The 27,349-nt window shown below is 38.0% G+C and overlaps 2 protein-coding genes across 2 annotated transcripts in view; both read right to left on the bottom strand.

Moving 5' to 3' along the window:
• The window catches only part of LOC139380407 (uncharacterized), a 31,478-nt gene extending 20,314 nt beyond the window's left edge, over positions 1-11,164 (bottom strand). The window contains exons 1-4 of the mRNA XM_071123058.1: positions 11,059-11,164; positions 10,430-10,578; positions 8,959-9,148; positions 7,563-7,711 (exon numbers count right to left, since the gene is read on the bottom strand). Of these exons, the coding sequence (XP_070979159.1) occupies positions 7,563-7,711; positions 8,959-9,148; positions 10,430-10,578; positions 11,059-11,119 (549 nt within the window). The 5' untranslated portion in view covers positions 11,120-11,164. The remainder of the gene's footprint in view (positions 1-7,562; positions 7,712-8,958; positions 9,149-10,429; positions 10,579-11,058) is intronic.
• A 4,841-nt stretch (positions 11,165-16,005) lies between these two features.
• LOC139380766 (CD28 molecule) lies at positions 16,006-17,681 on the bottom strand. The gene is made up of 4 exons (XM_071123777.1): positions 17,486-17,681; positions 16,698-17,069; positions 16,309-16,445; positions 16,006-16,156 (listed from the first exon to the last, which is right to left on the bottom strand). The coding sequence occupies exons 1-4, from the start codon at positions 17,577-17,579 to the stop codon at positions 16,070-16,072; spliced, it is 690 nt and encodes a 229-aa protein (XP_070979878.1). The 5' UTR covers positions 17,580-17,681; the 3' UTR covers positions 16,006-16,069.
• Positions 17,682-27,349: the final 9,668 nt, after the last annotated feature.

Below are 27,349 nucleotides of genomic sequence, written 5' to 3' on the forward strand. Positions count from 1 at the left end.
CTTTTTCCTACTCATTTAGTAGCCAACTATCACATATGTCAGAGCAGTCCCATAATTCACAGCGCCTTCGGTTTAAAACATAATAAAAAGGTAAAACACATAGTTACGTTCTAGCTGCGGGTCCAGTTCGGACATTATGTGAAGGCCTATGTGAGGCGACCCCGAATCCCGAGTTTCGGCTCGATAGGTCATTTGGTGTCCGAGAAAAACCCTAATTGGTGCTGAAAATCCACTTTTTTCCATGACTTGCTACGGGGTCCTTGAACGAGCTATCGGACAGACACGTCGGAGTCCGTCTCTATGGGCCGAGCCGGTTTCAATGCACCTAGCCTTGCGTCTCTGAGACTTTTCTAAACGTCGTCATTTTCGTAATGGTCAAAATGAATTGAAGGTATTGCAAATGTACGAGGCTGTTTCTCGGTCCGAGAACCGTCTAGAGCCACGTAACTCACCACGCACCATCAACCGGAGGTCTAGAACAGGTTTCTAAAGTTTCGGAACTCTAGGTCTGACGGTTCTTTTTTAGCTCCAACAAAGCTAACTATTGCAGCCACTGTCTGTCTCTACGCACCCCAATACGTCCCTCCATCCAAGGTGTGTTTTAGTGTGATTTTTTTTTCCTTTGATTTTTTTTGGGAAAAATGACTGATTTACAGTTCATGGGGGTTGCCTAATCACACATATGAAGTTTTGGAAAGATCAGACTTTTTTAACCCCTCGAAACAGCCCCTGAGACACCAGTTATGGCACTTCCGGTTGGCACAGGAAGCTATAAATCAACACATATCCCCATTGGGGTATGCTGTTACAGAATCCTGAGTTTTAAGTCCTTACGTTAAGAACTGACTGATTTACACAGGGTTGAATGCACTATGTCTGTCAAACTGCAGGCAGGGTATGGGTAAACACTTTTAGGGGCATTTTAACCACTTCCGGTTGGTCCAGGAAGCTCAGAATCAACACAGGTAGACCTCATAGTGGCCTGATGGACTGGTACCGAAGACAGGTTCATACGGCATTCATAACCCATATAGACTTCAGGTTGAAATTAGGGGTGCAGGCAATGTATTCCTATGGGGAGAGATGACACTGTAATCTGTGAGATCAAAAAACACTGTTTTACTCTTAAGGGTTAATGCCACACGGTCAAGGTTAGGCTTGTACAGATCGGGAGGACCTTAGGAACATTCATGTGGTGGAATTTTTCTTCTCACCCTAACGGTTCTCTCACTGTCACTCAAAAGCAAATGACATTGTGGGGCAGGCTTCATTTTGGGCCTACTTTTCTAATGGTCGTTGCGCTTAGACCGAGCGAGCTACGGTCAAGCGGGATAGCTCGTTGAACTCAGCACAGTCTGGAGACTATGGTGATGCCATTTTTTGTGTTGATTTCAGAATGCCATTTTGGTGATGGTCCCTCTCCGTTTAAACATATTGCAAATGCACAAAAGTCAACTAGCAAGTCAGTGTCCATCAGTCAATTAGATGTCATTATGACACCAAACCCACTTTTTACTACTCATTTAGAAGCCAACTATCACATATGTCAGAGCAGTCCCATAATTCACAGCGCCTTTAGTTTAAAACATAATAAAAAGGTAAAACACATAGTTACGTTCTAGCTGCGGGTCCAGTTCGGACATTATGTGAAGTCCTATGTGAGGCGACCCCGAATCCCGAGTTTCGGCTCGATAGGTCATTTGGTGTCCGAGAAAAACTCTAATTGGTGCTGAAAATCCACTTTTTTCCATGCCTTGCTACGGGGTCCTTGAACGAGCTATCGGACAGAAACGTTGGGGTCTGTCTCTATGGGCCGAGCCGGTTTCAATGCACCTAGCCTTGCGTCTCTGAGACTTTTCTAAACGTCGTCATTTTCGTAATGGTCAAAATGAATTGAAGGTATTGCAAATGTACGAGGCTGTTTCTCGGTCCGAGAACCGTCTAGAGCCACGTAACTCACCACGCACCATCGACCGGAGGTCTAGAACAGGTTTCTAAAGTTTCGGAACTCTAGGTCTGACGGTTCTTTTTTAGCTCCAACAAAGCTAACTATTGCAGCCACTGTCTGTCTCTACGCACCCCAATACGTCCCTCCATCCAAGGTGTGTTTTAGTGTGATTTTTTTTTCCTTTGATTTTTTTTGGGAAAAATGACTGATTTACAGTTCATGGGGGTTGCCTAATCACATATATGAAGTTTTGGACAGATCAGACTTTTTTAACCCTTTGAAACAGCCCCTGAGACACCAATTATGGCACTTCCGGTTGGCACAGGAAGCTATAAATCACCACATATCCTCATTGGGGTATGCTGTTACAGAATCCTGAGTTTTAAGTCTTTACGTTAACAACTGAGTTATTTACGGAGGGTTTAGTATGTGTGTGTTATTTCAGAAAATCATAGAAAATCACAGAAATCTCGCAGAGCTCCGCAGCACACTTTAAAAAGATTCGTATGAACACCCTGCAACTGGATCTGTAACCGTTGAAAAAAAAAAACGCCTATTTGTGACCATCGCCAAGTTGTCATTGTTCCGTTTCTCTTAAATGACGATAGATAAATGGCTGGTTCTTTTTTTATTGACACCGGAGGCTCCTTGACTTTGACCTGAAGTGGAAAAATAATTTCTCTATTTCCATTTAGGACCTTTAATCCCAGAAAAACGGCCATAACTCAAAAACCGCCGAGGCCTAGACGCCATCTTGTTCGGGGCCAACTGCCCATTATGCCAAACCTACGCTCACCAAGTTTCGGCTTCGAAATATTTTCCGTTTTCGAGATACGGCCCCGTCGTGATTCGTGATGTTTTGCCAAATTGCCATATGTTTCCGTATGCCCTCTTGTGGGAAATTCCGGGATAGCGGAAAAACGGTCAAAAACTTGTTTATTTTATAAAACGGAAACCGAATGTCCGACAAAGTTCATTTGATGACTTCCCGGTAGGTCTGGCCCTACCGCACGGCCCGACGCCGACCGCGAATTTTACAAACGATTTCGGACGTCTAGTAAGGGACCGTACATTTGCAATATGGACTTTCTCACTGATCATACACGAAATGCCGAAATGTTCCCTTAAGGTATGAAAAACCCAGGTGGAGCGCACTCGCCCCCTGTTGGATTTTTGAGGTGTTACAATTGGCAATTGCCATATGGCATTTGCCATATACTTTGCACGAATCAACGCCGCTTTGGGTGGTATTGGACATCGTGTACATGGTTTGTCCAATGCCAATATCTTGACATTCATTTTTGTACAATTCAGGGGGGTATTCCCTTACATAAATTAATAAAGTTATAAAGTCATAAATTAATAAAGTCATAAATTAATAAAGTTATAAAGTCATAAATCAATAAAGTTATAAAGTCATAAATTAATAAAGTTATAAAGTCATAAATTAATAAAGTTATAAATTAATTCAGTTATAAAGTCATAAATTAATAAAGTCATAAATTAATAAAGTTATAAAGTCATAAATTAATAAAGTTATAAAGTCATAAATTAATAAAGTTATAAAGTCATAAATTAATAAAGTTATACATTAATAAAGTTATAAAGTCATGAATTAATACAAGTTATAAAGTCATAAAGTTATGATGTCATAAATTAATAAAGTTATAAAGTCATAAATTAATAAAGTCATAAATTAATAAAGTTATAAAGTCATAAATCAATAAAGTTATAAAGTCATAAATTAATAAAGTTATAAAGTCATAAAATAATAAAGTTATAAATTAATTCAGTTATAAAGTCATAAATTAATAAAGTCATAAATTAATACAGTTATAAAGTCATAAATGAATAAAGTTATAAAGTCATAAATTAATAAAGTTATAAAGTCATAAATTAATAAAGTCATAAATTAATAAAGTTATAATGTCATAAATCAATAAAGTTATAAAGTCATAAATTAATAAAGTTATAAAGTCATAAATTAATAAAGTTATAAATTAATTCAGTTATAAAGTCATGAATTAATAAAGTTATAAAGTCATGAATTAATAAAGTTATAAAGTCATGAATTAATAAAGTCATAAATTAATACATTTATAAAGTCATAAATTAATAAAGTTATAAAGTCATGAATTAATAAAGTCATAAATTAATAAAGTCATAAATTAATAAAGTTATAAAGTCATAAATTAATAAAGTCATAAATCAATAAAGTTATAAAGTCATACATTAATTCAGTTATGAAGTCATAAATTAATAAAGTTATAAAGTCATAAATTAATTCAGTTATAAAGTCATAAATTAATTCAGTTATAAAGTCATAAATTTATAAATTTATAAAGTCATAAATTAATACATTTATGAAGTCATAAATTAATAAAGTTATAAAGTTATAAATTAATAAAGTTATAAAGTTATAAATTAATAAAGTCATAAATTAATAAAGTCATAAATTAATAAAGGTATGAAGTTGAAAATTAATAAAGTCATAAATTAATAAAGTCATAAATTAATAAAGTTATAAAGTCATAAATTAATTCAGTTATAAAGTCATAAATTAATAAAGTTATAAAGTAATAAATTAATAAAGTTATAAATTAATTCAGTTATAAAGTCATAAATTAATAAAGTCATAAATTAATAAAGTTCTAAAGTCATAAATGAATAAAGTTATAAAGGTATAAATTAATAAAGTTATAAATTAATTCAGTTATAAAGTAATAAATTAATAAAGTCATAAATTAATAAAGTTATAAAGTCATAAATTAATAAAGTTATAAAGTTATAAATTAATAAATTAATAAAGGAATAAATAACTGAGTTATTTACGGAGGGTTTAGTATGTGTGTGTTATTTCAGAAAATCATAGAAAATCACAGAAATCTCGCAGAGCTCCGCAGCACACTTTAAAAAGATTCGTATGAACACCCTGCAACTGGATCTGTAACCGTTGAAAAAAAAAAACGCCTATTTGTGACCATCGCCAAGTTGTCATTGTTCCGTTTCTCTTAAATGACGATAGATAAATGGCTGGTTCTTTTTTTATTGACACCGGAGGCTCCTTGACTTTGACCTGAAGTGGAAAAATAATTTCTCTATTTCCATTTAGGACCTTTAATCCCAGAAAAACGGCCATAACTCAAAAACCGCCGAGGCCTAGACGCCATCTTGTTCGGGGCCAACTGCCCATTATGCCAAACCTACGCTCACCAAGTTTCGGCTTCGAAATATTTTCCGTTTTCGAGATACGGCCCCGTCGTGATTCGTGATGTTTTGCCAAATTGCCATATGTTTCCGTATGCCCTCTTGTGGGAAATTCCGGGATAGCGGAAAAACGGTCAAAAACTTGTTTATTTTATAAAACGGAAACCGAATGTCCGACAAAGTTCATTTGATGACTTCCCGGTAGGTCTGGCCCTACCGCACGGCCCGACGCCGACCGCGAATTTTACAAACGATTTCGGACGTCTAGTAAGGGACCGTACATTTGCAATATGGACTTTCTCACTGATCATACACGAAATGCCGAAATGTTCCCTTAAGGTATGAAAAACCCAGGTGGAGCGCACTGTTGGATTTTTGAGGTGTTACAATTGGCAATTGCCATATGGCATTTGCCATATACTTTGCACGAATCAACGCCGCTTTGGGTGGTATTGGACATCGTGTACATGGTTTGTCCAATGCCAATATCTTGACATTCATTTTTGTACAATTCAGGGGGGTATTCCCTTACATAAATTAATAAAGTTATAAAGTCATAAATTAATAAAGTCATAAATTAATAAAGTTATAAAGTCATAAATCAATAAAGTTATAAAGTCATAAATTAATAAAGTTATAAAGTCATAAATTAATAAAGTTATAAATTAATTCAGTTATAAAGTCATAAATTAATAAAGTCATAAATTAATAAAGTTATAAAGTCATAAATTAATAAAGTTATAAAGTCATAAATTAATAAAGTTATAAAGTCATAAATTAATAAAGTTATACATTAATAAAGTTATAAAGTCATGAATTAATACAAGTTATAAAGTCATAAAGTTATGATGTCATAAATTAATAAAGTTATAAAGTCATAAATTAATAAAGTCATAAATTAATAAAGTTATAAAGTCATAAATCAATAAAGTTATAAAGTCATAAATTAATAAAGTTATAAAGTCATAAAATAATAAAGTTATAAATTAATTCAGTTATAAAGTCATAAATTAATAAAGTCATAAATTAATACAGTTATAAAGTCATAAATGAATAAAGTTATAAAGTCATAAATTAATAAAGTTATAAAGTCATAAATTAATAAAGTCATAAATTAATAAAGTTATAATGTCATAAATCAATAAAGTTATAAAGTCATAAATTAATAAAGTTATAAAGTCATAAATTAATAAAGTTATAAATTAATTCAGTTATAAAGTCATGAATTAAAAAAGTTATAAAGTCATGAATTAATAAAGTTATAAAGTCATGAATTAATAAAGTCATAAATTAATACATTTATAAAGTCATAAATTAATAAAGTTATAAAGTCATGAATTAATAAAGTCATAAATTAATAAAGTCATAAATTAATAAAGTTATAAAGTCATAAATTAATAAAGTCATAAATCAATAAAGTTATAAAGTCATACATTAATTCAGTTATGAAGTCATAAATTAATAAAGTTATAAAGTCATAAATTAATTCAGTTATAAAGTCATAAATTAATTCAGTTATAAAGTCATAAATTTATAAATTTATAAAGTCATAAATTAATACATTTATGAAGTCATAAATTAATAAAGTTATAAAGTTATAAATTAATAAAGTTATAAAGTTATAAATTAATAAAGTCATAAATTAATAAAGTCATAAATTAATAAAGGTATGAAGTTGAAAATTAATAAAGTCATAAATTAATAAAGTCATAAATTAATAAAGTTATAAAGTCATAAATTAATTCAGTTATAAAGTCATAAATTAATAAAGTTATAAAGTAATAAATTAATAAAGTTATAAATTAATTCAGTTATAAAGTCATAAATTAATAAAGTCATAAATTAATAAAGTTCTAAAGTCATAAATGAATAAAGTTATAAAGGTATAAATTAATAAAGTTATAAATTAATTCAGTTATAAAGTAATAAATTAATAAAGTCATAAATTAATAAAGTTATAAAGTCATAAATTAATAAAGTTATAAAGTCATAAATTAATTCAGTTATAAAGTCATAATGTATTCATAAAGTTATGAAGTTATGGAGTTATAAAGTCATAAATTCCTAAAGTTATGTATTCATAAAGTTGAATTAAATTAAATTGAATTAAAGAATCAAGGCAGTTGAAAAACTAGGCTAAAAGAGTTTTGATTGGTTGGTCTGTAGATGGATAAGAGTTTTGATTGGTTGGTCTGTAGATGGATAAGAGTTTTGATTGGTTGGTCTGTAGATGGATAAGAGTTTTGATTGGTTGGTCTGTGGAGCGTCTTTCAGATGGTTAAGGGAGAGGAGAAAGAGAGCAGAGTGCTCGGTCCCCCCATGGTCTGGACACCTGTCATGGGGACCTGAAGCAGTGGGGAGTGGCTGGAACGGAGTGTGTGAGGTGGCTCGCGATCAGGTCACTCACCTGACAGACCATGGTAACATCAGAGTTATTGAGTCTGTTCAGCCTGGCGTCAATGACAAAGAGCTCATCTGTGTCTGTGTGACTACAGGTGATGGAGACAGTACCGTCGGGGTTGAGTGTCCGGTTCTCAGGCTGCATCACCTGAACCTCTGGGAGGGGAGAGACAGTCAGAGTGAAACGAGAAGAGAGAAGATAACATACTGTAGAATCTTAACGGAAAGTCATCTGTTTGAGGAAACGTGGCATTTTTTCCTCACAAATAAATAAATAAAATGAATCCATGGAAAACAATTAGTGTTTTAGACAGTCACATTTCTTGTGGCCTTTTATCCCAGACAGGTCGAAGAGGATAAACATATACATTTAGACAGTCACATTTCTTGTGGCCTTTTATCCCAGACAGGTCGAAGAGGATAAACATATACATTTCCATGACTTTTAGTTATTATGTGTCAGGTGGATTTAAATAAATACAATCTCCATTTTCCAAAAAATGAATGACATTACTAACATGATATGTATATATATCTATTGTTTATAATGAAGCATAAGGCAGATATCTCACCGTGGCTGGGGCAGAGAAGGGTAAAGAGCCAGGCAGCCACAGAGAGGAGTCTGATTCTCATTTCAACTTCTTATTTGGCTTGAACCTTTAGCTAGCTGAGTCTAACTCTGACAGACGCCAAATGAACAGTGATGACTAGGGGAAATCTCTCCTCATAACTCTCTCGCTCTCCTCCTATCACAGGGCTTCAATTGGTATACTTGTCTGCCATTGGGGAGTGTCACAGACACCAAGTTGTAAAGTGGGTTAAAGTGTAGAAGGATTCCGACTAAATCAGGTGTCGTCTATGATTGGTTTAAATGTCATTTTGAAAATAATTAAAAAATATGTTTAAACGTGTGAAACTGTGATGTCCCCACCCCCCTCACATTTATTTTAATATCTAATGTCTATTATCATATGAATATGAAAGGCCATTTCATACGCTAAAATGGATAGTAACTGTATATGGTTTGTGTATGGTTAAAATGCAGACAGAGGACTTGTTCATGGTAAAAAAAAACTTGTGACCACACTGGACAATCCCCCGATTGCTCAGTTTAGCCGGGCGGCCAGCTCTTGGAAAAGTCTTGGTGGTTCCCAAACTTCTATACCCTACTGTACATCACAATGTTTAGTTACATATTGTACCCTACTGTACATCACAATGCATCATTTGACCTTTCTAAACATAAAACACAGGTAATCAATCTAAGACTGTGTCCCAAGTGGAATCCTATAGTGTATGGTGCACTAATTTAGACCAGATCCCTGGTCAAAAGTAGTGCACCCTAATAGGTATTACAGCATTTGGGACTTAGCCTAAATGTACAAGGCAAATGTTCCACTAACCTGACAGCAATTTGGTGGAGTGTTTCCCCTTTACAGTTTGGATGGGCTTCATGGTAACAAAAGATGACAAGGAGAACTCACACTGGAACAGACCACAGATGTCCTCAGCCTTTAAGTTGTGTAATGTGAACTTGTACTGGTTCCATGTCACCTTCATGTAGGTGCAGTCAGCCATGTGACTGTTATTCACCTAATAATAATAATAATAATAATGCATTTCATTTACAGAGGAATCTCAATACGTAGGCAGAAACTAAACAACAAACAAAGAAACAAACAATAAAGACAAACAAAATACAAAGTTGTAAAGTAATAAAATCACAGTCCTAAATTAATAAATTTATAAAGTCATAAAGTTATGATGTCATAAATTAATAAAGTTATAAAGTCATAAAGTTATGATGTCATAAATTAATAAAGTTATAAAGTCATAAATTAATAAAGTTATAAAGTCATCAATTAATAAAGTTATAAAGTCATAAATTAATAAAGTTATAAAGTCATCAATTAATAAAGTCATAAATTAATAAAGTTATAAAGTCATAAATTAATAAAGTTATAAAGTCATAAATTAATTTAGTTATAAAGTCATAAATTAATAAAGTAATAAATTAATAAAGTTATAAAGTTATAAATTAATAAAGTTATAAGGTCATAAATTAATTCAGTTATAAAGTCATAAATTAATAAAGTAATAAATTAATAAAGTTATAAAGTTATAAATTAATAAAGTAATAAATTAATAAAGTTATAAAGTTATAAATTAATAAAGTTATAAGGTCATAAATTAATTCAGTTATAAAGTCATAGATTAATAAAGTAATAAATTAATAAAGTTATAAAGTTATAAATTAATAAAGTCATAAATTAATAAAGTTATAAAGTCATAAATTAACTCAGTTATAAAGTCATAAATTAATAAAGTAATAAATTAATAAAGTTATGATGTCATAAATTAATAAAGTCATAAATTAATAAAGTCATGAATGAATAAAGTTATAAAGTCATAAATTAATAAAGTTATAAAGTCATAAATTAATAAAGTCATAAATTAATAAAGTCATAAATTAATAAAGTTATAAAGTCATAAATTAATTCAGTTATAAAGTCATAATGTATTCATAACGTTATGAAGTTATGGAGTTATAAAGTCATAAATTCCTAAAGTTATGTATTCATAAAGTTGAATTAAATTAAATTGAATTAAAGAATCAAGGCAGTTAAAAAACAAGGCTAAAAGAGTTTTGATTGGTTGGTCTGTAGATGGATAAGAGTTTTGATTGGTTGGTCTGTAGATGGATAAGAGTTTTGATTGGTTGGTCTGTGGAGCGTCTTTCAGATGGTCAGGGAGAGGAGAAAGAGAGCAGAGTGCTCGGTCCCCCCATGGTCTTGACACCTGTCATGGGGACCTGAAGCAGTGGGGAGTGGCTGGAACGGAGTGTGTGAGGTGGCTCGCGATCAGGTCACTCACCTGACAGACCATGGTAACATCAGAGTTATTGAGTCTGTTCAGCCTGGCGTCAATGACAAAGAGCTCATCTGTGTCTGTGTGACTACAGGTGATGGAGACAGTACCGTCGGGGTTGAGTGTCCGGTTCTCAGGCTGCATCACCTGAACCTCTGGGAGGGGAGAGACAGTCAGAGTGAAACGAGAAGAGAGAAGATAACATACTGTAGAATCTTAACGGAAAGTCATCTGTTTGAGGAAACGTGGCATTTTTCCCTCACAAATAAATAAATAAAATGAATCCATGGAAAACAAGTAGTATTTTAGACAGTCACATTTCTTGTGGCCTTTTATCCCAGACAGGTCGAAGAGGATAAACATATACATTTAGACAGTCACATTTCTTGTGGCCTTTTATCCCAGACAGGTCGAAGAGGATAAACATATACATTTAGACAGTCACATTTATTGTGGCCTTTTATCCCAGACAGGTCGAAGAGGATAAACATATACATTTCCATGACTTTTAGTTATTATGTGTCAGGTGGATTTAAATAAATACAATCTCCATTTTCCAAAAAATGAATGACATTACTAACATGATATGTATATATATCTATTGTTTATAATGAAGCATAAGGCAGATATCTCACCGTGGCTGGGGCAGAGAAGGGTAAAGAGCCAGGCAGCCACAGAGAGGAGTCTGATTCTCATTTCAACTTCTTATTTGGCTTGAACCTTTAGCTAGCTGAGTCTAACTCTGACAGACGCCAAATGAATAGTGATGACTAGGGGAAATCTCTCCTCATAACTCTTTCGCTCTCCTCCTATCACAGGGCTTCAATTGGTATACTTGTCTGTCATTGGGGAGTGTCACAGACACCAAGTTGTAAAGTGGGTTAAAGTGTAGAAGGATTCCGACTAAATCAGGTGTCGTCTATGATTGGTTTAAATGTCATTTTGAAAATAATTTAAAAAGATGTTTAAACATGTCCCCAACCCCCCTCACATTTATTTTAATATCTAATGTCTATTATCATATGAATATGAAAGAGCATTTCATACGCTAAAATGGATAGTAACTGTATATGGTTTGTGTATGGTTAAAATGCAGACAGAGGACTTGTTCATGGTAAAAAAAAACACTTGTGACCACACTGGACAATCTTTCTAGTTTTGATTTAGTAGATATGGAAATATGGAGGCATTCCCATAAGAATAGATGGAGTTAGCTTTACCGATTCCTTACCAGTGGCACGGTTGTGTTTTGCTGTTGTTAGCAGACTACCTGGCTCCTCTAAATACGGTAATTACAGCACAATACCTTGTTAGTTATTAGATGTACACATGATCCTTTTCTCCATTGACCTTCAATGTAATTTAATAGGCCGTGTAAATCTGCTGTACCAGCATGTTTACGGATATTTTCTGTTATCAGAAAAAAGGAAAAAGCCTTTGATTTCTAACTAGGTGAGCAGAATCGGTGGTTGGTGTTAAATGCCACATCCTGTTGTGTTGACTTGTTTCTCTGACGTCTGTCACCAGGAACTAGACCTGAAGTCAGTCAGCAGTAAAGAGGCTGAGTCCCAAATGGCATCCTATGTGTAGGGGAATAGGGTGCTACGACCCATAGGGCTCTGATCAAAAGTAGTGCACTATGTAGGGAATAGGGTGCTAGGGCTCTGGTCCAAAGTAGTGCACTATGTAGGGAATAGAGTGCTACGACCCATAGGGCTCTAGTCCAAAGTAGTGCACTATGTAGGGAATAGAGTGCTACGGCCCATAGGGCTCTGGTCAAAAGTAGTGCACTATGTAGGGAATAGGGTGCTAGGGCTCTGGTCCAAAGAAGTGCACTATGTAGGGAATAGAGTGCTACGACCCATAGGGCTCTAGTCCAAAGTAGTGCACTATGTAGGGAATAGAGTGCTACGGCCCATAGGGCTCTGGTCAAAAGTAGTGCACTATGTAGGGAATAGGGTGCTAGGGCTCTGGTCCAAAGAAGTGCACTATGTAGGGAATAGAGTGCTACGACCCATAGGGCTCTGGTCCAAAGTAGTGCACTATGTAGGGAATAGGGTGCTACGACCCATAGGGCTCTGGTCCAAAGTAGTGCACTATGTAGGGAATAGGGTGCTACGGCCCATAGGGCTCTGGTCCAAAGTAGTGCACTATGTAGGGAATAGAGTGCTACGGCCCATAGGGCTCTGGTCTAAAGTAGTGCACTATGTAGGGAATAGAGTGCTACGGCCCATAGGGCTCTGGTCTAAAGTAGTGCACTATGTAGGGAATAGAGTGCTACGGCCCATAGGGCTCTGCTCAAAAGTAGTGCACTATGTAGGGAATAGGGTGCTACGGCCCATAGGGCTCTGGTCTAAAGTAGTGCACTATGTAGGGAATAGGGTGCTACGGCCCATAGGGCTCTGGTCAAAAGTAGTGCACTATGTAGGGAATAGGGTGCCATTTGTGGACACAGACTAACTGTAAAGGTGCGGTAGTCTCTAGAAGAAGAGGCCTCCTGTAGGGCACGCCTGGGTTCAAATACTATTTGAAATCTTTCAAATACTTTTAAGTGTTAGCTCTAGCCTGCCTGGAGTAGCAGGTGGATGGGGTTAGCGCGTATAGGATCTTCCTGCTGTTTCCGTTGTAACTGTCAAGCGGCCAATCAAGCCCAGCTAAAGCATTTGAAGTGATTTCAAATAGTGCTTGAACCCAGAGCTGCGTGGGGCCCGATCCTGACATCCTGTTATCATGCTGTAAAAGCGCACACTGGAAACTGTGTCCCAAATGGCACCTTATTCACTACCAAAGTGTCCCATGGGCCCTGGTTAGAAGCAGTGCACTATGTAGGGAATAGGGTGTCAGTGGGGAAACTGCCAGATACTGGGAGATGGATGCATAATGAAGCAGTGTTTTGGAGGTTTGATCCACTTTTCTTTCTTAGTATTACTATCGTAACAAGACTGCATCAACTTAGAGGAATATTTTTAAGAAAATGTTGTTATGGGGGTCAATGGTCAGAGTTCTTGACACCTGGTCATCTACAATGCCTTCCGAAACTATTTTATACCCCTCGAATGATTCCACTAGTTGTTGTGCTACAAGCTAAAAAACAATTTACTCCATAATGAAAAAGTGAAAATATGTTTATAGAAAAGTTTGCAAATTTTTTATTTTTTTATTTTATTTTTTTAACAAAAATAAGTATTCACACCCTTGAGTCAACACATGTTAGATTCACCGTTGGCTGCGATTACAGCTGTGAGTATTTCTGAGTATCGAAGAGCTTTACTCATCTTGATTGTACAATATTTGCACATTATTCTCTTTAAAATTCTTCAAGCTTTGTCAAGTTGGTTGTGATCGTTGCTAGAAAGCCATTTTCAAGTATTGCCATATATGTTCAAGCCAATTTTAGTCAAAAATGTAATAGGCCAGCTCTTCAGGAATATTAAATGTATATAGCGTTGTGTTTTAGGTTATTGTCCAGCTGAAAGGTGGATTCGTCTCCCAGTGTCTGTTCGAAAGCAGACTAAACAAGGTTTTCCTTTAGGATTTTGACTGTGCTTAACTGTATTACGTTTATTTTTATCCTGAAAAACTCCCCAGTCCTTAACGATGACAAGCATACCCATAACATGATGCATCCACCACCAGAATGCATGTTTTTGAATATTTTTATTCTGTACGGGCTTCCTTCTTTTCACTCTGTCATTTAGGTTAGTATTGTGGAGTAAATTAGGTTAGTATTGTGGATTTACTCCGGCAACTGAGTAAGAAAGGACGCCTATATCACTGTAGTGACTGGGTGTATTGATACACCATCCAAATTGTAATTAATAACCTCACCATGTTCAAAGGATAATTCAATGTCTGCTTTTTAATTTTTACCCACCAATAGGTGGCCTTCTTTGCGAAGCATTGGAAAACTTCGCTGGTGTTTGTGGTTGAATCTGTGTTTGATTCAACTGAGTGACCTTACATAAAATTGAATATGTGGGGGTACAGAGATGAGGTAGTCATTCAAAAAAATCACATTAAACACTATTATTGTACACAGAGTGAGTCCATGCAACAGTATAATGTGACTGTTGAGCAAATTTTTATTCCTGAACTTATTAAAGTTGCATAGTTATTGACTCAAGAACTTTCAGCTTCTAATTTGTAATTAATTTGTAAAAATGTCTGAAGACATAATTCCACTTTGACATTATGGTGTGTTGTGTGTGTGAGCCCAGAGACACACAATCTCAATTGAATCTATTTTAAATTCAGGCTGTAACAATACAATGTGGAAAAAGTCATGGGGTGTGAATACTTTCTGAAGGCCACTGTATCATGAATTGAATTACTGTCAGGGTAAGGAATTATTCAGCTGTACTATTTCTTAAAAAGACACACAGTTTTAGGATTTTGTGAGTGATTGGTAAATAAATATTTATTTATTTATATAAATATTTCTAAAAGTAAAACTAATTATATTATAATAACTACTAACTAATAATAGTTATAGTAGTTATAATATAATATAATAATTATAACATGCTACAGATTTTTATTTTAATATTTCTCCAGCTGTCGGCTGTCAATCCAGACAGGAAAAGATAACTCATCAAAGGCTGTCTTGAGTCTCGACTTGAGTCTCGACCACAATATCAATATTGATCTTTATCGTGGTCATGTGTCACAGTGTCTCCTGACTCCTCCTGTCTCAGCTTCCAGTATTTATGCTGCAGTAGTTTATGTGTCGGGGGGGGGCTAGGATCAGTTTGATATATCTGGAGTACTTCTCCTGTCTTATCCGGTGTCCTGTGTGAATTTAAGTATGCTCTCTCTAATTCTCTCTTTCTATCTCGGAGGACCTGAGCCCTAGGACCACCTGGCCTGATGACTCCTTGCTGTCCCCAGTCCACCTGGCCGTGCTGCTGCTCCAGTTTCAACTGTTCTGCCTGCGGCTATGGAACCCTGACCTGTTCACCGGACGTGCTACCTGTCCCAGACATGCTGTTTTCAACTCTCTAGAGACAGCAGGAGTGGTAGAGATACTCTGAATGATCGACTATGAAAAGCCAACTGACATTTACTCCTGAGGTGCTGACTTGCTGCACCCTCGACAACTACTGTGATTATTATTATTTGACCATGCTGGTCATTTATGAAAATCTTGGCAATGTTCTGTTATAATCTCCACCCGGCACAGCCAGAAGAGGACTGGCCACCCCTCATAGCCTGGTTCCTCTCTAGGTTTCTTCCTAGGTTTTGGCCTTTCTAGTGAGTTTTTCCTAGCCACCGTGCTTCTACACCTGCAGTGATTGCTGTTTGGGGTTTTAGGCTGGGTTTCTGTACAGCACTTTGAGATATCAGCTGATGTAAGAATACATTTAATTTGATTCGTGTTTTTTTGTGGTTGGACAAAGAAATAAATGTAGTCATTTAATATAAATGCCATCTCGATATTAGTGCTACCTCTGAGTAAGATCATCCTCTGAGTGTTCAATAACCAATGGGCTATTCAACACAACGTGTGTTTATAAGAAATGATCGTGACAAAGATGGAAATTATTGATCAAAAGCAAATAATTTATTCGAGACTAGTCGTAGACTTGATTTCACTATTTCTTTATATTACAACACAATGAAACATATAGAATGTATTTTAAAAATTCTTCATTGGAAGTTCCCATAATCAAATCTTCCATCATTCTGTGACATCATCGGTACTATTGCTTCAAATCTTCTCTTCCTCTGTAGAACCTAGAAGGGTAAATACATTACTATATCTATTAAAATGGACATAGAGTATCAACAGAAGTGGCTCTTGTTATCAGGTGAATGTTGTTGCTCGCGAAAGAGTGATCGATGTTAAAAGCAGAAGTTGTTTTTTGTTGTTGTTTGTAAGAGCTCACCTGATGAACGAGGAGGATAGCAATGGCAGAGATTACTATTAATACTGCGGCCAGTCCTGCTAAGGGTAGTCTGACGGATGTTTCTCCTGTTACATCATCTCTTCTCTGGGCCTCTGGGGTAAAGCACCCTGGTTCCTCTACAGAAATTCACCACAATCTTAACAGTCATATCTGAATTCAATACTGCATATTGTTTTGAGAACTGAGGGATCAATCCTAACTTCAAAATCTGCGTCTTTAACCCAACCCAAATTCTCACACAAATCACAATTGAATCAAAGTGTGGTTCAAAGTTCACATGATAAGTACGTGCATAATGTCTGTATGTATCATTAGCATTAAGCCTTTAGATCGATTAATCCCCAATATTCAATTGCATTCAGTATTACCTGTTATATAGAGTAGGGTACCATTCCCAAACGTCCTCAGGTATGGCGGAGGGTACAGGACTTCTATGGCACAGCGGTACAGGTCAGTGTCGTTACCCCTGAGACCAGAGATAGTCAGGTTCACCTTGCCTGGCCTTAACTGGCCCCGACAACGCACCTTCCTCTCTCCCTCTCCCTCCACCTGGAAGGCTGTGTTGTTGTGGGTGAAGGAGGACGTGCACACCTTCTGTTCTTCCTGCTCCCCGTACATCCCCCGGTACAGAGTGATCCGTAGCTCCTCCGGTTCATGTCTCCCTGTGTGGTGGTAGGAGCAGAACAGCTCCACCTCACCACGATGACTCACCACACGGTACGGCTGGGTGACCCTCAGGGCTGGAGAGAGAGGCGGGAGAGGGGTGGGTAGAGAGAGAGAGAGAGAAAGAGAGAGAGAGGTGGGAAGAGAGAGAGAGAGGGGTGGGAGAGAGAGAGAGAGAGAGATAACGGTGGAAGAGAGAGGTGGGTAGAGAGAGAGAGAGAGAGAAAGATGGGAGAGAGAGAGAGATGTGAGAGAGAGAAAGGTGAGAGAGAGAGAGAGAGAGAGAAAGGTGGGAGAGAGAGAGAAGGAGGTCAGATTCCCTCACTGCTTTTGCTAAACTTGTATCCTCTACAGGTCCACATCTTCCAGAAGTAGGGATCCACCTCCTAATACCTGCGGTCCCAACAACACAATACATCTAACAACTAACTCTGCATTGACTAAATCTAGTCCTTAAAGAAATGTCTTGTATCCTATTTGAAAAGGTACTCACCATTCCACACTGGGAGGCAAAGACCGAGACAGAGAAATGTCAACAGGCTGAGACTCATGACGACGAGAAGAAGTGCACCTCCAAAAAATATCATCTTCTCAGACTTTTATATTACCAAGTCTTTCGGAAACAGTTTCGAGATTTGTGCGTTGATCGACGCCATAGAAGCACATACGTGCTTCAATACCAGTAATACCAAACCAGTAATTCAGGTGTTCATTATTATTCTGGTAAAAGAGTTTCCATTTATCAACGGAAAATATGCAAGTGAGTATAAAGAGAAAAACACCCAGAGTAAAGCCCTGTAAGTGATTAGTCATATTGAAAATGCTGATTTGTGATATTTTTACTTTTTCAACGTCATGCTAAATGTCGATTGGATGATCTTCGGCGCTTCAGAACGCTGAGAACCAATGACGGCGTAGGGGAAGATTGATAAGGGGTCACACCACTATTATAGTAGATGAAGTGGTTTGTCTGAAATGGGACCCTATTCCCACATGGTCTGGTCAAAAGGAGTGCCCTGTTAATGGGAATAGGTTGCCATTTGAATTGGGGTTTATGCACCTATTTACCAACGGCAAGCTAAATATTTAAGTGTGGTTAGAGTATTGGGTTAAACTGCTCAGAGATGTGCAGTAGACAGGAGATTTAATAAGATTTGAACTGTTTTCTAGAATAGGTTTGAAAACATCAAGGAGGCGTCCCTAGTCCTTATGTAGCGCACTACAGAGTCCTATAGTCCCTAGTCCTTATGTAGCGCACTACAGAGTCAAAAGGAGTGTACTACAGTCCTATAGTCCCTGGTCAAAAGGAGTGCACTACAGTCCTATAGACCCTGGTCAAAAGGAGTGCACTACAGTCCTATAGACCCTGGTAAAAAGGAGTGCACTACAGAGTCCTATAGACCCTGGTCAAAAGGAGTGAACTACAGAGTCCTATAGACCCTGGTCAAAAGGAGTGCACTACAGTCCTATAGACCCTGGTCAAAAGGAGTGCACTACAGAGTCCTATAGACCCTGGTCAAAAGGAGTGAACTACAGAGTCCTATAGACCCTGGTCAAAAGGAGTGCACTACAGAGTCCTATAGACCCTGGTCAAAAGGAGTGCACTACAGAGGGAAGATCCTCTGGTTAGGAGCTGAGTCCTACCGAGTCACAATGAAGATCCTCTGGTTCGGGGCTGAGTCCTACCGAGTCACAATGAAGAACCTCTGGTTCGGGGTTGAGTCCTACCGAGTCACAATGAAGAACCTCTGGTTCGGGGTTGAGTCCTACCGAGTCACAATGAAGAACCTCTGGTTCGGGGTTGAGTCCTACCGTGTCACAATGAAGCACCTCTGGTTACACTCACACATTAACATTCTCCATCCTTTATTTCTGCAACACACAAACAGCTTCATACAGTCTGATAATGTTTGATCATTTTTGTGGCATCAACCTGTAATATACAACTTCACATTATAAAAAAATCATGACTATAATCTATAATATAAAATCTGAAATTATATTATATAATCTGTATTATAAACCTGGTAGTTTGGGTCCCGGATGTTGATTAGCTGAAACAACATTTAATCTGTGTGTATATCAGACAATAAACCATGGGTATGACACAAAAATACTAGTTTAATGTTCTTTATGCTGGTAACCAGTTTATTTTAGCAATAAGCACCTCGGGGGCGGATGTGGTATATGGCCAATATATCACGGCTAAGGACTGTAACCAGGCACTAGGCTTCGTGTTGTATAAAATGCTGTAGTTGAAACTATACTAGGTGTACTCCATATACCCACTTATTTTTCAGTGGCCAATTGTATTTACTCACTTCTAAATCCCCAGGATGAGTATCAAAGTAGTGTAGTGGAGGTTCACGCTGTATAAGGTTGATGGAACAGACCTCTAGTGGGATCGTCTGATACCGCAGTGAAGTGCATGATGATCCCATGTTCAGTATGACTTGGATAATGACTGGGATAATGGGTTGTTAATATGACTGGGATAATGACTGGGATAATGGGTTGTTAATATGACTTGGATAATGGGTAGTTAATATGACTAGGATAATGAGTTGTTAATATGACTGTGATAATGGGTTGTTAATATGACTAGGATAATGGGTTGTTAATATGACTAGGATAATGGGTTGTTTATGACTGAGATAATGGGTTGTTAATATGACTGGGATAATAGGTTGTTAATATGACTATGATAATGGGTTGTTAATATGACTGGGATAATGGGTTGTTATATGATTGGGATAATGGGTTGTTAATATGACTGAGATAATGGGTTGTTAATATGACTGGGATAATGGGTTGTTAATATGACTGGGATAATGGGTTATTAATATGACTGGAATAATGGGTTGTTAATATGACTGGAATAATGGGTTGTTAATATGACTGGGATAATGGCTTGTTAATACGACTGGGATAATGACAGGGATAATGGGTTGTTAATATCACTGGGATGTGACTGGGATGTTGAGTTGTTAATATGACTGGGATAATGGGTTGTTAATATGACTAGGATGTTAACTGGGATAATTGGTTGTTAATATGACTGGCGTAATGGGTTGTTAATATGACTGGGATAATGACTGGGATAATAGGTTGTTAATATGACTGGGATAATGACTGGGATAATGGGTTGTTAATACGATTGGTATAATGGGTTGTTATATGACCTGGATAACGGGTTGTTAAAATGACTGGGATAATGGGTTGCTAATATGACTGGGATAATGGGTTGTTAATATGACTTGGATAATGGGTTGTTAATGTGACTGGGATAATTGGTTGTTAATATGACTGGAATAATGGGTTGCTAATATGACTGGGATAATGGGTTGCTAATATGACTGGGATAATGGGTTGTTAATATGACGGGGATAATGGGTTGCTAATATGACTGGGATAATGGGTTGTTAATGTGACTGGGATAATTGGTTGTTAATATGACTGGAAAAATGGGTTGCTAATATGACTAGGATAATGAGTTGTTAATATGACTGGGATAATGGGTTGTTAATATGACTAGGATAATGAGTTGTTAATATGACTGGGATAATGGGTTGTTAATATGACCGGGATAACGGGTAGTTAATATAACTAGGATAATGAGTTGTTAATATGACTGGGATAATGGGCTGTTAATATGACTGGGATAATGGGTTGTTAATATGACTAGGATAATGAGTTGGCAATATGACTGGGATAATGGGTTGTTAATATGACTGGGATAATGGGTTGTTAATATGACTAGGATAATGAGTTGTTAATATGACTGGGATAATGGGTTGTTAATATGACTAGGATGTTAACTGGGATAATGGGTTGTTAATATGACTGGGGTAATGGGTTGTTAATATGACTGGGATAATGACTGGGATAATGGGTTGTTAATGTGACTGGGATAATGGGTTGTTAATATGACTGGGATAATGGGTTGTTAATATGACTGGGAAAATGGGTTGCTAATATGACTGGAATAATGGGTTGTTAATGTGACTGGGATAATTGGTTGTTAATATGACTGGAATAATCGGTTGCTAATATGACTGGGATAATGGGTTGCTAATATGACTGGGATAATGGGTTGTTAATGTGACTGGGATAATGGGTTGTTAATATGACTGGGATAATGGGTTGTTAACATGACTGGGATAATGGGTTGTTAATGTGACTGGGATAATGGGTTGTTAATGTGACTGGGATAATTGGTTGTTAATATGACTGGAATAATGGGTTGCTAATATGACAGGGATAATGGGTTGTTAATGTGACTGTGATAATGGGTTGTTAATATGACTGGGATAATGGTTTGTTAATATGACTGGGATAATGGGTTGTTAATATCACTGGGATAATGACTCGGGATAATGACCGGGATAATGGGTAGTTAATATAACTAGGATAATGAGTTGTTAATATGACTGGCATAATGGGTTGCTAATTTGACTAGGATAATGGGTTGTTAATGTGACTGGGATAATTGGTTGTTAATATGACTGGAATAATGGGTTGCTAATATGACTGGGATAATGGGTTGCTAATATGACTGGGATAATGGGTTGTTAATGTGACTGGGATAATGGGTTGTTAATATGACTGGGATAATGGGTTGTTAACATGACTGGGATAATGGGTTGCTAATATGACTGGGATAATGGGTTGTTAATGTGACTGGGATAATGGGTTGTTAATATGACTGGGATAATGGTTTGTTAATATGACTGGGATAATGGGTTGTTAATATCACTGGGATAATGACTCGGGATAATGACCGGGATAATGGGTAGTTAATATGACTAGGATAATGAGTTGTTAGTATGACTGGGATAAAGGGTTGTCAATATGACTAGGATAATGAGTTGTTAATATGACTGGGATAATGAGTTGTTAATGTGACTGGGATAATTGGTTGTTAATATGACTGGAATAATGGGTTGCTAATATGACTGGGATAATGGGTTGCTAATATGACTGGGATAATGGGTTGTTAATGTGACTGGGATAATGGGTTGTTAATATGACTGGGATAATGGGTTGTTAACATGCCTGGGATAATGGGTTGCTAATATGACTGGGATAATGGGTTGTTAATGTGACTGGGATAATGGGTTGTTAATGTGACTGGGATAATTGGTTGTTAATATGACTGGAATAATGGGTTGCTAATATGACAGGGATAATGGGTTGTTAATATGACTGGGATAATGGGTTGTTAATATGACTGGGATAATGGGTTGTTAATATCACTGGGATAATGACTCGGGATAATGACCGGGATAATGGGTAGTTAATATAACTAGGATAATGAGTTGTTAATATGACTGGGATAAAGGGTTGTCAATATGACTAGGATAATGAGTCGTTAATATGACTGGGATAATGAGTTGTTAATGTGACTGGGATAATTGGTTGTTAATATGACTAGAATAATGGGTTGCTAATATGACTGGGATAATGGGTTGCTAATATGACTGGGATAATGGGTTGTTAATGTGACTGGGATAATGGGTTGTTAATGTGACTGGGATAATTGGTTGTTAATATGACTGGAATAATGGGTTGCTAATATGACAGGGATAATGGGTTGTTAATGTGACTGTGATAAATCAAATCAAATCAAATCAAATTTTATTTGTCACATACACATGGTTAGCAGATGTTAATGCGAGTGTAGCGAAATGCTTGTGCTTCTAGTTCCGACAATGCAGTAATAACAAGTAATCTAACTAACAATTCCAAAACTACTGTCTTGTACACAGTGTAAGGGGATAAAGAATATGTACATAAGGATATATGAATGAGTGATGGTACAGAGCAGCATAGGCAAGATACAGTAGATGGTATCGGGTACAGTATGTACAAATGAGATGAGTATGTAAACAAAGTGGCATAGTATAGTATAAAGTGGCTAGTGATACATGTATTACATAAGGATACCGTCGATGATATAGAGTACAGTATATACGTATGCGTATGAGATGAATAATGTAGGGTAAGTAACATTTATATAAGGTAGCATTGTTTAAAGTGGCTAGTGATATATTTACATCATTTCCCATCAATTCCCATTATTAAAGTGGCTGGAGTTGAGTCAGTGTCAGTGTGTTGGCAGCAGCCACTCAGTGTTAGTGGTGGCTGTTTAACAGTCTGATGGCCTTGAGATAGAAGCTGTTTTTCAGTCTCTCGGTCCCAGCTTTGATGCACCTGTACTGACCTCGCCTTCTGGATGATAGCGGGGTGAACAGGCAGTGGCTCGGGTGGTTGATGTCCTTGATGATCTTTATGGCCTTCCTGTGACATCGGGTGGTGTAGGTGTCCTGGAGGGCAGGTAGTTTGCCCCCGGTGATGCGTTGTGCAGACCTCACTACCCTCTGGAGAGCCTTACGGTTGAGGGCGGTGCAGTTGCCATACCAGGCGGTGATACAGCCCGCCAGGATGCTCTCGATTGTGCATCTGTAGAAGTTTGTGAGTGCTTTTGGTGACAAGCCGAATTTCTTCAGCCTCCTGAGGTTGAAGAGGCGCTGCTGCGCCTTCTTCACGATGCTGTCTGTGTGAGTGGACCAATTCAGTTTGTCTGTGATGTGTATGCCGAGGAACTTAAAACTTGCTACCCTCTCCACTACTGTTCCATCGATGTGGATAGGGGGGTGTTCCCTCTGCTGTTTCCTGAAGTCCACAATCATCTCCTTAGTTTTGTTGATGTTGAGTGTGAGGTTGTTTTCCTGACACCACACTCCGAGGGCCCTCACCTCCTCCCTGTAGGCCGTCTCATCGTTGTTGGTAATCAAGCCTACCACTGTTGTGTCGTCCGCAAACTTGATGATTGAGTTGGAGGCGTGCGTGGCCACGCAGTCGTGGGTGAACAGGGAGTACAGGAGAGGGCTCAGAACGCAACCTTGTGGGGCCCCAGTGTTGAGGATCAGCGGGGAGGAGATGTTGTTGCCTACCCTCACCACCTGGGGGCGGCCCGTCAGGAAGTCCAGTACCCAGTTGCACAGGGCGGGGTCGAGACCCAGGGTCTCGAGCTTGATGACGAGCTTGGAGGGTACTATGGTGTTGAATGCCGAGCTGTAGTCGATGAACAGCATTCTCACATAGGTATTCCTCTTGTCCAGATGGGTTAGGGCAGTGTGCAGTGTGGTTGAGATTGCATCGTCTGTGGACCTATTTGGGCGGTAAGCAAATTGGAGTGGGTCTAGGGTGTCAGGTAGGGTGGAGGTGATATGGTCCTTGACTAGTCTCTCAAAGCACTTCATGATGACGGATGTGAGTGCTACGGGGCGGTAGTCATTTAGCTCAGTTACCTTAGCTTTCTTGGGAACAGGAACAATGGTGGCCCTCTTGAAGCATGTGGGAACAGCAGACTGGTATAGGGATTGATTGAATATGTCCGTAAACACACCGGCCAGCTGGTCTGCGCATGCTCTGAGGGCGCGGCTGGGGATGCCATCTGGGCCTGCAGCCTTGCGAGGGTTAACACGTTTAAATGTCTTACTCACCTCGGCTGCAGTGAAGGAGAGACCGCATGTTTTCGTTGCAGGCCGTGTCAGTGGCACTGTATTGTCCTCAAAGCGGGCAAAAAAGTTATTTAGTCTGCCTGGGAGCAAGACATCCTGGTCCGTGACTGGGCTGGGTTTCTTCCTGTAGTCCGTGATTGACTGTAGACCCTGCCACATGCCTCTTGTGTCTGAGCCGTTGAATTGAGATTCTACTTTGTCTCTGTACTGGCGCTTAGCTTGTTTGATAGCCTTGCGGAGGGAATAGCTGCACTGTTTGTATTCGGTCATGTTACCAGACACCTTGCCCTGATTAAAAGCAGTGGTTCGCGCTTTCAGTTTCACACGAATGCTGCCATCAATCCACGGTTTCTGGTTAGGGAATGTTTTAATCGTTGCTATGGGAACGACATCTTCAACGCACGTTCTAATGAACTCGCACACCGAATCAGCGTATTCGTCAATGTTGTTATCTGACGCAATACGAAACATCTCCCAGTCCACGTGATGGAAGCAGTCTTGGAGTGTGGAGTCAGCTTGGTCGGACCAGCGTTGGACAGACCTCAGCGTGGGAGCCTCTTGTTTTAGTTTCTGTCTGTAGGCAGGGATCAACAAAATGGAGTCGTGGTCAGCTTTTCCGAAAGGGGGGCGGGGCAGGGCCTTATATGCGTCGCGGAAGTTAGAGTAACAATGGTCCAAGGTCTTTCCTCCCCTGGTTGCGCAATCGATATGCTGATAAAATTTGGGGAGTCTTGTTTTCAGATTAGCCTTGTTAAAATCCCCAGCTACAATGAATGCAGCCTCCGGATAAATTGTTTCCAGTTTGCAGAGAGTTAAATAAAGTTCGTTCAGAGCCATCGATGTGTCTGCTTGGGGGGGGATATATACGGCTGTGATTATAATCGAAGAGAATTCTCTTGGTAGATAATGCGGTCTACATTTGATTGTGAGGAATTCTAAATCAGGTGAACAGAAGGATTTGAGTTCCTGTATGTTTCTTTCATCGCACCATGTCACGTTAGTCATAAGGCATACGCCCCCGCCCCTCTTTTTACCAGAAAGATGTTTTTTCCTGTCTGCGCGATGCGTGGAGAAACCTGTTGGCTGCACCGCTTCGGATTGCGTCTCTCCAGTAAGCCACGTTTCCGTGAAGCAAAGAACGTTACAGTCTCTGATGTCCCTCTGGAATGCTACCCTTGCTCGGATTTCATCAACCTTGTTGTCAAGAGACTGGACATTGGCAAGAAGAATGCTAGGGAGTGGTGCGCGCTGTGCCCGTCTCCGGAGTCTGACCAGAAGACCGCCTCGTTTCCCTCTCTTTCGGAGTCGTTTTTTTGGGTCGCTGCATAGGATCCACTCCGTTGTCCTGTTTGTAAGGCAGAACACAGGATCCGCGTCGCGAAAAACATATTCTTGGTCGTACTGATGGTGAGTTGATGCTGATCTTATATTCAGTAGTTCTTCTCGACTGTATGTAATGAAACCTAAGATGACCTGGGGTACTAATGTAAGAAATAACACGTAAAAAAACAAAAAACTGCAAAGTTTCCTAGGAACGCGAAGCGAGGCGGCCATCTCTGTCGGCGCCGGAAGTGTGGGTTGTTAATATGACTGGGATAATGGTTTGTTAATATGACTGGGATAATGGGTTGTTAATATGACTGGGATAATGAGTTGTTAATGTGACTGGGATAATTGGTTGTTAATATGACTGGAATAATGGGTTGCTAATATGACTGGGATAATGGGTTGCTAATATGACTGGGATAATGGGTTGTTAATGTGACTGGGATAATGGGTTGTTAATATGACTGGGATAATGGGTTGTTAATGTGACTGGGATAATGGGTTGTTAATATGACTGGGATAATTGGTTGTTAATATGACTGGAATAATGGGTTGCTAATATGACAGGGATAATGGGTTGTTAATATGACTGGGATAATGGGTTGTTAATATGACTGGGATAATGGGTTGTTAATATCACTGGGATAATGACTCGGGATAATGACCGGGATAATGGGTAGTTAATATAACTAGGATAATGAGTTGTTAATATGACTGGGATAATGTGTTGTTAATATGACTGGGATAAAGGGTTGTCAATATGACTAGGATAATGAGTCGTTAATATGACTGGGATAATGAGTTGTTAATGTGACTGGGATAATTGGTTGTTAATATGACTAGAATAATGGGTTGCTAATATGACTGGGATAATGGGTTGCTAATATGACTGGGATAATGGGTTGCTAATGTGACTGGGATAATGGGTTGTTAATGTGACTGTGATAATTGGTTGTTAATATGACTGGAATAATGGGTTGCTAATATGACAGGGATAATGGGTTGTTAATGTGACTGTGATAATGGGTTGTTAATATGACTGGGATAATGGTTTGTTAATATGACTGGGATAATGGGTTGTTAAAATCACTGGGATAATGACTCACGATAATGACCGGGATAATGGGTAGTTAATATAACTAGGATAATGAGTTGTTAATATGACTGGGATAATGGGTTGCTAATTTGACTGGGATAATGGGTTGTTAATGTGACTGGGATAAAGGGTTGTTAATATGACTGGGATAATGGGTTGTTAACATGACAGGGATAATGGGTTGCTAATATGACTGGGATAATGGGTTGTTAATGTGACTGGGATAATGGGTTGTTAATGTGACTGGGATAATTGGTTGTTAATATGGCTGGAATAATGGGTTGCTAATATGACAGGGATAATGGGTTGTTAATGTAACTGGGATAATGGGTTGTTAATTTGACTGGGATAATGGGTTGTTAATATCACTGGGATAATGACTCGGGATAATGACCGGGATAATGGGTAG

The sequence above is a fragment of the Oncorhynchus clarkii genome, chromosome 22 (genome assembly GCF_045791955.1).
Source record: "Oncorhynchus clarkii lewisi isolate Uvic-CL-2024 chromosome 22, UVic_Ocla_1.0, whole genome shotgun sequence".
NCBI classification, from domain to species: domain Eukaryota; kingdom Metazoa; phylum Chordata; class Actinopteri; order Salmoniformes; family Salmonidae; genus Oncorhynchus; species Oncorhynchus clarkii.